Raw genomic sequence first — 12292 nt, 5'->3', positions numbered from 1 at the left:
GTAAAGAATCCAGACTTCTATTTCCCACACCCTGCACAAACAAACTGAAAGTGCTCAATAAATGTCTGTAGGAATAAAATGAATAATCTCAAATGTTCTATTAGTTACTTGGTGCCTGGGTGGCTCAGTTGGTTGAGCATCAGACTCTTGATTTCAACTCAGGTCATGATCTCACAGTTTGTGAGATCAAGCCCTGTGTTGGACTCTGCACTGACAGCACAGAGCCTGCTTGGAATTCGCTCTCCCCCTCTCTCTCTGCCCCTCCCCTGCGCTGTCTCTCAAAACAAATAAAAAAAAAAAAAACCAAACAGCTACTCAGCAAAGAATCACTGCTAATTAGCTGCAAGTCCTTTCCTCCATTCTGTGTCATTTACGATAGAAGCAGCAGTGAAAAGAGAAACACAAAAAGCAAGTTGGCAGCATTTCACCATGTCAACCAGAAGATTAATATGAAAAGTTGCTGGTCCAACACAGCCAGAAAATGTACGAGCTATGTAGGAGTCCAGCATCATGGCTACTGCACAAAGATTTAAGGGTTTGTTACTTCAAGGACCTTACACTTTGAGAATTCAACAGTAAAACAAAATTCATGACGCAAGTAGTGAACAAAATAAAAGCGCATATAATTACTTCATAATTGAAAGTTGCTAAGAGAATAGATCTTAAAAGTTCTCATCACAAGGAAAAAAATTCTGTACCTATGGATGGTGAGGAATGTTCACCAGACTTATTGTGGTGATTTCACAATATATATAAATATCAAATCCTTACATTGTATACTTAAAACTAATACGTGTCAATTATACCTCAATTTTTTAAAAAAAGAGCAGGTAATTAAATACATGGTTAAAATGTTATGAAAGGTAGGACTCTAAAAAAATTCACGTTACCAAAGGACAGCAGATAAAATTAGGAGTCTTTTTCTAAATTTGTTTTTCAAAGATTTTCTCACTTTAAATCAGGTAAAAACAAAAAAACAAAAAAAACCCCAGGGGCACCTGGGTGGCTTAGTCGGCATGGGGCTTGCTGCTGTCAGCACTTCGGATTCTCTGTCCCCCTCACTCATCACCCCTCCCATGCTGAATGGCAGCTCTCTCAAACAAACAAACAAACATCAAAAAACAAAACAAAACACAAAAACAAAAACTCCAATCACTTGGCCTCACTGTGGATGGGAAGAAACTAAATTCTCTGCTATGAAGCCAGAATGTGGGAGTTCCTCCTCCCGGGGAGCCCCTGCACAAAGTTCATCACATCGTAATATGGAGTTGCAGTTGCGGTTGCAGAGGGCAAGGGAGGCTGGTGGCCTCTCTCCACCAGGTATGTCCTCCAGACAACTGAGGCGGCAGAGACAGACTGAACCACATTGGCCAACAACTCTGTGGAGGACAATCAAAGGTACGTACAGATGGGTTTCATAGCAAAAGGGAAGTTTTTCTGTTGGGAGATTCTAAGTGATCTTGGGCCAATGGTCATTATGCAGGATGTGAAGAGGCTCTCATCTTCAGAGGAATGTTCACAGGGTTCATCTTTAGTATTTTTTTTCAACTTATGCCAGATCTCAGCCTTCAAAGAGTTCATTTTCCCAAATTAGATCTATACATGTTGATAACGTACACGATAAATAGCATCAATCCCAAGTACATATTAGGTCTCTTAAATTTTCAACAGCTATCAAAATTCTTACAACTTCTCTTAATTTTATGTTCTATACACAAATCATTTGAAGACTGAAAACAAAAGTACGCTTCTGGGTAGCTTCTGGGTAACGTAGCATAAGGAACACAGTAGTGGAATCACTATGTTGTACACCTTAAACTAATGTAACATTGTGTCAACTATACTTCCATTCTTTTTTTTTTTTTTAATTTTTTTTTTTTTAACCTTTATTTATTTTTGAAAGAGAGAGAGACAGAGCATGAACAGGGAGGGGCAGAGAGAGAGGGAGACACAGAATCGGAAGCAGGCTCCAGGCTCTGAGCCATCAGCCCAGAGCCTGACGCGGGGCTCAAAGTCACGGACCGCAAGATTCTGACCTGAGCCGAGGTCGGACGCTTAACCGACTGAGCCACCCAGGCGCCCCTATACTTCCATTCTTTTAAAAGGTCTATTTTCCATGTTTCAACTTATCTAGATACAATATTAAAACCTAACGTGTCTGGTTGTAGGGAGATACAAAAATATATTGCTGTTTTTCGTGGTGTTTTGGGATTTTTAGGTAGGGTCTACACATGGGGCTCGAACTCACAACTCAGAGATCAAGAGTGACATGCTCTACTGAGCCAGCCAGGCACCTATACTGCTGTTTTAACGTATACTCAGCAGGATACTCACCATCAGTATTAGGCAAATAAGACAAGCAGAGAGCCAGAGTGAATCCATTTCCAAAGTTCAAGGTCTGAAGGCATGTTACTAAGAAATAAAAAACACCATGAACAACTAACACTGAGCTTATCCACCTAGAAAGGTTGGGCAGCATCGTCAACAGCCCTGGGTGCAACAGGGGATGAGAGAAGTCAATCCTGAGACCCAATGACCATGTGGACGTAAATGGTCAATTTTTAACAACGTTACAGAGAATAAAAGGACTTCAAAGACTGAAAGAAATTGACATGTATGTTCTTTCGTCACTTGACAATTACTATTTCATTTGTATTATAATTTCTCTAAACCTACCTTCTGAACCGTTTTTAGACCAGACTCGAACAGTAGAATCAGAAGCTGCAGACACCATCAGTGTACGGAATGCAACGCCTGACGCCCTCTTCTGGTAAAGAGCATGCACTGCATTAACAGGTCCTTCGTGGCCTTGGAGATGGACTGCTTTTAAAAGCTACATCAGAAAGAATTGACAAAAACACGGCGATAAAAAAGGAATTAACAGTTTTACCTTTACTGAATTAAAATCACAGAATTAAAAGTACTGTTAAACTACCTGACCCAGAAATACATCCTCTAGAGTTGAAGAGAAAGTAAACTTCAGAGAAGTTGGTCTGACTGCAGTAAGGACACTTAAAGTGTGCATACCCTTTGACACAGCAATCTCACATCTAAGAATCTACTCTGAGATGCTAACCACACTAGTGTAACAAATAGTAACAAACGAATGCAGAAAAAGATTCATCACACAATCTTTATCCTAGTGAAAAATTGCAATCAACCTAAAATTTTTAAGAGGAACTGATTAAATGATTGTAGATACACACTGTAGTCAACAAAAAGGATAACATGGAAAGACAACCACAACATTGATATTTTTTGAAGACTAGAGCCAGCTTTGTGGAATGTTTCTCTTTCGGATCAGTCTGATATTTCCTCATGAATAGATTCATGATATACATTTTGACAGTACTATCCATGTGCATCCCATCAGGAAGCACATGATATCACTCTGTGCCAATATTAGTGAAGTTAAGCTTGGTATCCTAGTAAAGGTAGTGTCTGCCTTGTTTTTTCACTGCGAAGGTAAAAATTTTTTTCGTAATGTTATGTAAGATTATACTTTGGAACTTGGTACTTCTCCATCAAACTTTAACCAAATATTTTTAGCATACACTCATGATACTTGCCTGAATCAAGTACAGCTGGAAAATGAAAAAAAAAAAAAATGGCAAACAGAACTAAGAAACTCCATTTGTTTATCATCTAAATGCTTGCCATGCAAGATTATGCCCTGTGGTATCATTTCTGTTATTTTAGGTGTATTTTTTAGAGTTCAAAATGTGTGAGATTCCATCATATCCTTTGAGAAGTATCTTCTATAATTTGCTATCTCCCAAAATATTGGGGTCCCTTAAATGTTTCAATTGTTTTCCCAATTAAGCTGAACTCTGCCATTCAAGAAAATAATTGTGTATAAGGTTCTGTACACTAACTTCCTGCAGCCATTAACTTTTGGCTTCTTGGAAAACTCATTTTAAAAAACTCAAGTACAATATAATCTCTTGTATGTATAATTATACACACGAAATAGAGAACTACAACAATGTTCATTAGAATGTTAACTCTGTTGAGGTTCTGTACTTAGTTTGTTTTCCTTCTTCATGCTTTTCTGTAAAATTTCTTCACATGTGTCTATATCATTACTCCCCCCAAATTTAAATCTCTTGAAAATACTCATTTTACATTTTTAAGCAGGGGTGTATGTCAACCATCAGAGAATTTTAAAAACTCAAAAGAAACCTCTCAAGTTTGTCACCTTGTTAAAAAAACAATGCTCACTCTTCAAAGACAAACCTCTCATTCTACCAGCTTAGAATTATTTCCTTTTATCAGAAGTCAAGGTGTGTTGAACACCTGCATACATGGAAATGCATACGGAAAGGAGCCTGTAAGGCTCTAAGGTTTCCATGTGTGGCCCCTTCCTCTAAATCCTCTTATTCCCTTTAACCCCCTTTTCTGCCTTTCACCCTCCTGCCTTCCTCCCTGTCTGGCCTCACATTTTCTCCTCTGGCTCCTCCCGAAGTTTGCTGCCACCAGATACTTGCTCAGTCTGTGATCCTCTATTGACAGAAGCGTGGGGCAGCAATGAGGAAAGAGTTTTTCAAGTCTCACCTCAAGATCTCAAAATCAAGTGTTCAAATCACTCACTCCCTCTGGATTCCTCTACCAAGATCAGTCCAAACAGGAGTTAAGTTTGCTACACCTCCCTTTGCTCTCATTCACGTCTAGGTACTTCCAAAATCCCCACCTCCACACCTGCCCTCTCCTTCTGAGGACAAGTATGGATGCCAGGCCAGCAATTCAAGTGAAATGTCTACAAGTAAATTCCACATCTTTCCTCCAGTTTCCCTATCTTACTTTGTAGAAGCACCTTTCTCCCAAGACCTGGAAACAGAATCCCACTATTTTTATTACTTACTCCCCTAACACCAGCTCCCACTCCTTTAGTAACTAACTAGTCAATGTCAAAATCATTTTGCCTTCAAAAACACCCCACATCGCTTTCTTCCTATTTTTTCCTACTCTGATATGGCACATTGCTGTCAGATTAATCTTCTTCTGTTATTCATACTCTTCTGCTTAGAAATCATCAAGGACTTCCTAGTGCCTGCTAATAAAGAACAAACTCTTAAAGCTGGTATCTACATTTCCACATGATCTTCCCCTACCGTACTTCTCTAGTAGTACTGCCTACAATGAATTATCAAGAAACATGTCCAGAACTATGTCACTCAGTTACAAGGAATGCTAAGAAACTTAAAAGGGGAAAAAAAAGTTAAGACTTGAAAGAAGTTTGGGAAATGGTACTTAAAGATACTCATGTTGGTCCATGTCAGAACTTTGCAGAGCCCTCACTATACTCACGGTGCACTGGGACTCTCTAAAGGATGTATAGAATATAGTGTTTCCCAACCTTGATTGGCCATAGATTCCTTTTTTCACTTAACTTCTTGAGAGGTGAATACCTCCCTGAACAAACTTTTTTAGAAAGCCCTGTCCTAAAGCTTAGGCTTGGGTTAAGACTGGATACTGCTGAACAGGTGGTCTTCTTTATCAACTGAGCTTTTTCATTCATGCCAGGAATTTCCCACCAGGAATTCTAGACCCTTAAATTCCTCCCAAGGAGGGGCACCTGGGTGGCCCAGTCGGTTGGGTGTCCGACTTTGGCTCAGGTCATGACCTCATGGCTCATGAGTTCAAGCCCCATGTTGGGCTCTGTGCCGACAGCTCAGAGCCTGGAGCCTGCTTCTGATTCTGTGTCTCCCTCTCTCTGTCTCTGCCCCTCCCCTGCTCACACTTTGTCTCTTTCTCCTTCAAAAATAAACAAACACTAGGGGCACCTGGGTGGCTCAGTAGGTTAAGCACCCAACTTCACTCAGGTCATGATCTCACAGTTTGTGGACTAGAAACCCACATCAGGCTCTGTGCTGACAGCTCAGAGCCTGGAGTCTGCTTCGGATTCTATGTCTCCCTCTCTCTGACCCTCACCCACTCACGTTCTGTCTCTCTCTCTCTCAAAAATAAATAAACATTAAAAAAAAATTTTTTTTAAGAAATAAAATAAAAATAAACATTAAAAAAAATTTTTTTTTAATTCCTCCCAAGGAAACCACCTGATACTTTAAGACCCAATTCAAAGACCACCTCTTAAAACTCTACTAAACTCACAGCACCACGGTTGTGGTACAGCAAGCTAGAGCACATTATCTATGGAGCTACCCTTGTTCTTTAACTCTTCAAGTAGATTTTGCCTTCAAAACCATGTACATGAATCATGAATAGGATTCTGCCTCATCTACATCTACCGCATGACAGATGTTCAAATGTCTAACACGCTTTTAATCTTTGCTTACAACTAGAAACAACCTAGTGTCCATCAATAGAAATCCGTCCATACTCAGCACTGCATATTATAACATCACTCAGAATTATGTAAATCTATATCCACATGGTAACAGCTGTCCTGTGAAGAAGGCAGTACTAACTTATGCTATCAGTGAAGACAGAACAAATAGCCCCTGTGTGTGCAGTGTGAAAACTATTACAAAATGATGAGAAATTCACAGAAATGAATGACAGCATGTGAATATGAGAGCAAATATCAGAAGGAAGGGTACAGGGCACGTGAAGTATAGAAGATACAGGACCTGGATTACTGATAAGAATAAAGCAACTTCATAAAAGAATACAGTAGAAAGGACAAAAAGACCTGAAAATAAAAGCAGATAAAGGTCTTTTCTTATAACTATAAACATGTCCACCCACCTGATTATTCTTTATTTCCCAATGAATCACTTGATTATCAGATCCTCCAGAAAGTAATTCAGTAGAAGGAGCTGAAAAAAGTTAAATCTCCATAAATATTTTTATTTTTTCCCCAGCTGTCTTGCAAACTCTCAAGGCTATAGAAAAGATATAAGAAAACTCATATACCCTTATCTAGACTCACCAACTATTAACATTTTGCCACATTTGCCTAACATCTCACTTTCTCTATACACGCATACATAGATCCCTTTATTTTAACAAACCATTTAAAAATAAGTTGCAGACATCAGGACCTCTGACTTTCCAACACTTTATTATATGTAACCTAAGAATTAGAACATTTCCGTACATACCACAGGACAATTAACATATTCAAAAGTTTTAATTGTTGATTGATACAGTATCATCATGTAACACACAGTCCATATTTAAATTACCCTGAATTGTCCCAGTAACGTCTTTTATAACTTTTATAAATTCTGAACCTAAGGACCACAAATTGCATATTTAGTTGCCATATCTTTTTAATATCCTTTAACCTAGAATAGTTTCCCAGTCCCCTTTTTTTGGGACAATGACAGTCCCAGCCAGTTGTTTTGCAAATGTCCCTCAATTTGGATATACCTGGTTGTTTCAACATGTAAGATGCACGCTAAATACTTTCAGCAGGAATGACCTATGTGAGACATTTACAGTCAACTGCTATCAAGTATATGACATATTTTTGAAATAAGACAAATATTTCAGAGTAGCTCTTTTAAACACTTCTTGTGGATAACAGAAGAATAAGGAGTAACAACCAAAAAGGGAGAAATAATCAAATATAATTTTCCACTTATGTTTCTTCTGGTCTGTGTGCTAGATATTTAGGGGAAGCAACAGGGGGACTGTCTGAAGAACATTAGATCCATAGTCAGAAGTCCGAGGTTCATGTCCAAACCCTACTGCCAGCCAGCTGTGATCCTGGGGCTTTAATTTCTTCATGGATCACAGACACTAAGCCAATTATTTAACTACATGATTTTGAGAATTACTATAAGGTCCCTAAAAGTAATGTGTTAAAAATCAGACATTTTAAAAATATGAAATGGGGCAGCTGGGTGGCTTAGTCGGTTAAGCATCCAACTCCAGCTCAGATCATGATCTCATGGTTCGTGAGTTTGAGCCTTGTATTGGGCTCTCTGCTGTCAGCACAGAGCCCTCTTCAGATCCTCTGTCCCCCTCTCTCTCTGCCCCTCCGTGTTCTCTCTCTCACAAAACAAACATTAAAAAAATGAAAATAAAAATATGAAAGGTTTTTTTGTTGTTGTTAAGTAGGCTCACACCCAACATGTGTCTTAAACTCATGACCCTGAGATCCAGTCACATGCTCTACAAACCAAGCCAGACAGGTTCTCCTAAAATTATGAAATGTTATTATTAACATTTTATATATCACTAATACTTGGGTTAGAAAAAATATCTTAATTATCTACTGGTAGAGCCCTAATCTTAGGAAATCAAACATAATAGTTACAGATTACATTGAAACACAAGCAATTCATTTTATATAACCTCACTTTTAAAGATAAAATATACAAGCCCAAATTAACATTTTATAATAAATCCCTATACTGAAATTCAAGTAATCTTTGATGTCACTTGGTGGCAATTAATATAATTACAATTGTGCTTTAATATCTGCACCAACAGCCACTCTTTCTACTATTTAATGGTTTTTATTGACCTAACATGACTAATACTGCATTACCAATTGAAGTAAGTGGCTTATTAACCTTTTTATCTTTTTATGTTTATTTTTGAGAGAGGCAGACAGAGCATGAGCAGGGCTGGGACAGAGAGAGAGAGGGAGATACAGAATCAGAAGCAGGCTCCAGGCTCTAAGCTGTCAGCAAAGACGCGGGGCTCAAACCCTCAGACTGCAAGATCATGAGCTGAGCCAAAGTCGGACCCTCAACTGACTGAGCCACCCAAGTGCCCCTAAACTTTTTTTTTTAATGTCACAGATAAAATCATAGCAAAGTCATACTTATTCAGCAAATTCTGTATTTGTGCATGGCTCAGAATGCTCTCAATAAGTGTTTATGGAATAGAAAATAAAATCATTTCAGAGTCCATAAGAATACCACAGTAGGTATATATGACATTTCAGCAAATTCCAAAGGATTTTGGAAGCACCATCGAAAAGCAATTCTTTTTAGAAAAATGACTAACCATACTTATCAGAAAACAACTGAAAGTACCTTTAAGAGATGAATACTTACAACCATCTTGTTTACAAATCCACTGTACGCAATTGACCCGAGCAGTGTGACCATTCAGGTTGGTGATGACAACCCTTTCCTTTACAAAAGAAAACACCAGTTAGTAAATTACAAATTATCCTACAGAGGAATTAATAAATTAATAAAAGTCAGATGTCAATGGTTTTGATGCTAATAAAAAGTTCAGGATTATTTCAAACAGAATCACTTCCCTTAATTCATAAACTCTAAACCATAAACTATCCGTTCACTCTAATGTGTGCCTGCCTTTGTCACCACTCCGTATTCTGGATGTTCCTTGTTCTCAGCACACTGAGCTCTCAGGTTTTATCTGCTAGCTCCTCCTGACCACCTTGGTCCTTCTCTACTGGGGAGCCTGTCTGGATACCCCAGGCTAACTCTTTCTTGTGCTCCCACAGGTCTCAGGGCCTACTGCTACCATGCTTGTACCAATCTCGGGGTTTTACTGACCAAAAAAACCCCCTCAATAGAGAAATTCATGATTATTGGAGTCAAATTCATGGCTCTCTTTACATGCCATGGCTGATCAGATGTTGGGTCATCAGCCTTAAAGAAACAAAGTTACCAGGCCACAACTAAGGTCTTCAGACATGGGATCCCTTCAAGGGCTACAGTCAAGTTCCCAGCAGCCGCTCAGACTGTGCTTTCAGTAACATCCCTCCACACTTGGGCTTTATTTTACTTCACACACTGAAGATATTAACTCTGTGACTACAGTGCCTTCCTCTTTAGGGCCACTTTCCCTATTTACTATGAACAGCACAAGCTTCCTATCTGCTTAAATGCCAACTGAAATTCAGATGTGAATGTGCAAAAACTGGTATATTTCACACATAAGTTATTTGAGGCTGTGAAACAATTTATAGTATTTCACTGTCTCTCTCACTAGATTAAGAATTCCTTGATGGGCAGGAATTATTACCCATTATCTTTGTGTCATCACCACCCAGTCCAGGACTAGCACAGAGGGTCCTCAAAAATCTGCTGAGTATCACACCAAAACTTTACTTTAGCATTTGACATGCTCTTATTCCTATATTTAATTTAGAGCCCAAACAACAGATATTTAACAAAGTACTTTTTAGGCCCAACATACTTCTTTCTTGGTAAGTTAAAATCCCCTAACATGGCCACGAGGCTATCATTAAAAGTAAAAATGTGAAGGAAGACACGGGCACAAATACATTAAGTGGCTGCAGAAAAACTGCCCTCTACAGCTGAGTCAGTCCTTGGTTGACTGTCTCAGTAAAGTTTTCCTTGGTTTTCCATGTTTTCTCCTGCCAGTTATGAACGCATGGCAGGGCATGGCGGAGCGCCTGGGTGGTTCAGCCGTTTAAACTCTTGGTTTCAGCTGAGGTCATGATCTCATGGTGAGTTTGAGCCCTAAGTTGGGGCTCTGCACTGACAACTCTGAGCCTGCTTAGGATTCTCTCTCTTGCTCTCTGCCCCTCCCCTACCACCTACGCGCACGTGCATGCTCTCTCAAAAATAAACATTAAAAAAAAAAAAGAATGCATGGCAACAATAGGAAACAAAGAGGCAGGAAGCCAGCTCAAGATACAGAAAATACAACTATTTCATATATAAATCTGAATGTGAAAAGATTATGAGAATGAGATGTTTAATCAAATAAAGCAGTACAATAAGAAATACATAGAGCTATCTCCTGCATTGCATTTTCATTTCTAGCACTCTACTTTTTACACTGAGGCTCCTTTTGAGAAGCGATACTAATTGTATCCTCCAAAATCAGACAGTGGGAATGGAGTCATAATAACTCTGGTAAGACTGCAAAAACTAGTCACTTGGAAAGTTTGGTTATGGGCGCCTGCGTAGCTTAGTCGATTGAGCTCTGGACTCCCGAGATTGAGCGCTGGACTCTTGATTTCCGGTCAGCTCAAGATCTCACAGTTGGTGAGACAGAGCTTGTTGTTGGGCTCCGCGGGCTGACAGCACCGAACCTGCTAGGGATTCTCTCTCTCCTTCTCCCTCTGACACTCCCCCTGCATGCGTTCTCTCTCTCAAAATAAACAAACGTTTTAAAGGGGGAGAAAAAAAAGCCTGGTTAAAGCACCAAGAAAACAATTAACTGACTTGGTAAAGTTCCAAGAATATGTACTTCCTGCCCTAGAACCACTGCTTAGGACTCCTAATCCCTTTGACATTTACCCCACCGGCGCCTTCTTTAAAATATCTACTCCCTAAGTCAAAATACAAGTAATATTTCTTTGAAACCCAATACAAGCTTGTTAAGTAAATCTGAAGGAAATACAGAAGTGAGGTACCACCTGTGATAATGGCTTTCATCCATACCTAAATTGCGAATCTTTTAAAACCCGAACTCATTAACAGTACGGCCGTTCCCACGGAAGGTTTCAGAAACGGCTGTCATTCATGTGGGGAGTTACATGGGACAGGTGGGGGGCTACGTGAGACTAACAGGCTACTGGCAGTACACGGTGACCCCAGGCTGCCGCGGCGTGCGAGACGAGTCCCGCACGCCCGAAGGCGACCCCTCGCCCACACACCTTATCTGCCGCTCTGCAGGAGCGTCTACAGTCTGGCCGCAGGGCACCCAGAGGATTCCGACCCCGAAGAACGTGGAAACAGGCGTCCAGCCACTTCTCTTACCTGAGGGTCATAGAGCACCACGGAACAGGATGTGCCGAAGGCCAAAAGTCCTCCGGGCCCGGAGTTCCAGCTCAGGGCTCCCCGCACCCGGTTTGGGCAGCAAAACACGTGAGTTACCTCCAGCACGGGCGCTACCATGTTGCTGGCTGGGCCGCGGCGGAGGCCTGGACGCGCACTTCCGCCCTCGGAGCGGAACTACCCGCGTGGTGGCCTTTCCTGCTGGCGTTATCCACACCGCTTTTCAGAGGCGTCCGAGGGCGGGGCGGAGGCGGCCACGCCCACGCCGGGCCCGCCCACTCTCCTGGCGCGAGCGGTCTTTAGTGTCTGGGCACAGCTAGCTAGCGGCACTCTGTGCTGGACCGTGGCCCGGCGCCCGAGCACGGGCTGCGTCGCAGGAACGAAGACCCGCGTGGAGTAGCTCAGGGTCCTCCACAAAGACCCGGGGCTCGTGTGCCGCGAGAGCGTCAGGAACGTCCCGCTGCCCCTCACGGCCAGGCTCCCAGCAGCGGACGGAAGCTGGCCGGGGGAACTCAAGAGCGAATCTCGGGCCTCAGAGCGACGCAGGGCCGGGGAGAGGCTGGACGAAAGGGCTCCTAACTGGTGCCGGCTCTCACAGCCTGCTCGGACCGCGCCTTCGTCTCACCCGCCCCTGCGAGCCCCGCGGC

General features: G+C 41.3%; 1 protein-coding gene across 3 annotated transcripts in view; it reads right to left on the bottom strand.

Moving 5' to 3' along the window:
- The window catches only part of ELP2 (elongator acetyltransferase complex subunit 2), a 43644-nt gene extending 31722 nt beyond the window's left edge, over positions 1 to 11922 (bottom strand). For 2 of the 3 annotated variants that reach the window (XM_019465382.2, XM_019465386.2), the window contains exons 1-5: positions 11628 to 11922; positions 8976 to 9054; positions 6709 to 6779; positions 2677 to 2833; positions 2335 to 2412 (exon numbers count right to left, since the gene is read on the bottom strand). In XM_019465382.2, coding sequence (XP_019320927.1) covers positions 2335 to 2412; positions 2677 to 2833; positions 6709 to 6779; positions 8976 to 9054; positions 11628 to 11765 — 523 coding nt within the window. In that variant the 5' untranslated portion in view covers positions 11766 to 11922. The remainder of the gene's footprint in view (positions 1 to 2334; positions 2413 to 2676; positions 2834 to 6708; positions 6780 to 8975; positions 9055 to 11627) is intronic. The other variant, XM_019465385.2, reaches the window with a different exon arrangement.
- Between the last annotated feature and the right edge of the window lie 370 nt (positions 11923 to 12292).

This window comes from Panthera pardus, unplaced genomic scaffold, assembly GCF_024362965.1.
Source record: "Panthera pardus isolate Hobbes unplaced genomic scaffold, ASM2436296v1 HiC_scaffold_15, whole genome shotgun sequence".
Classification (NCBI taxonomy): domain Eukaryota; kingdom Metazoa; phylum Chordata; class Mammalia; order Carnivora; family Felidae; genus Panthera; species Panthera pardus.
This window is presented reverse-complemented; position numbering and strand designations above follow the sequence as displayed.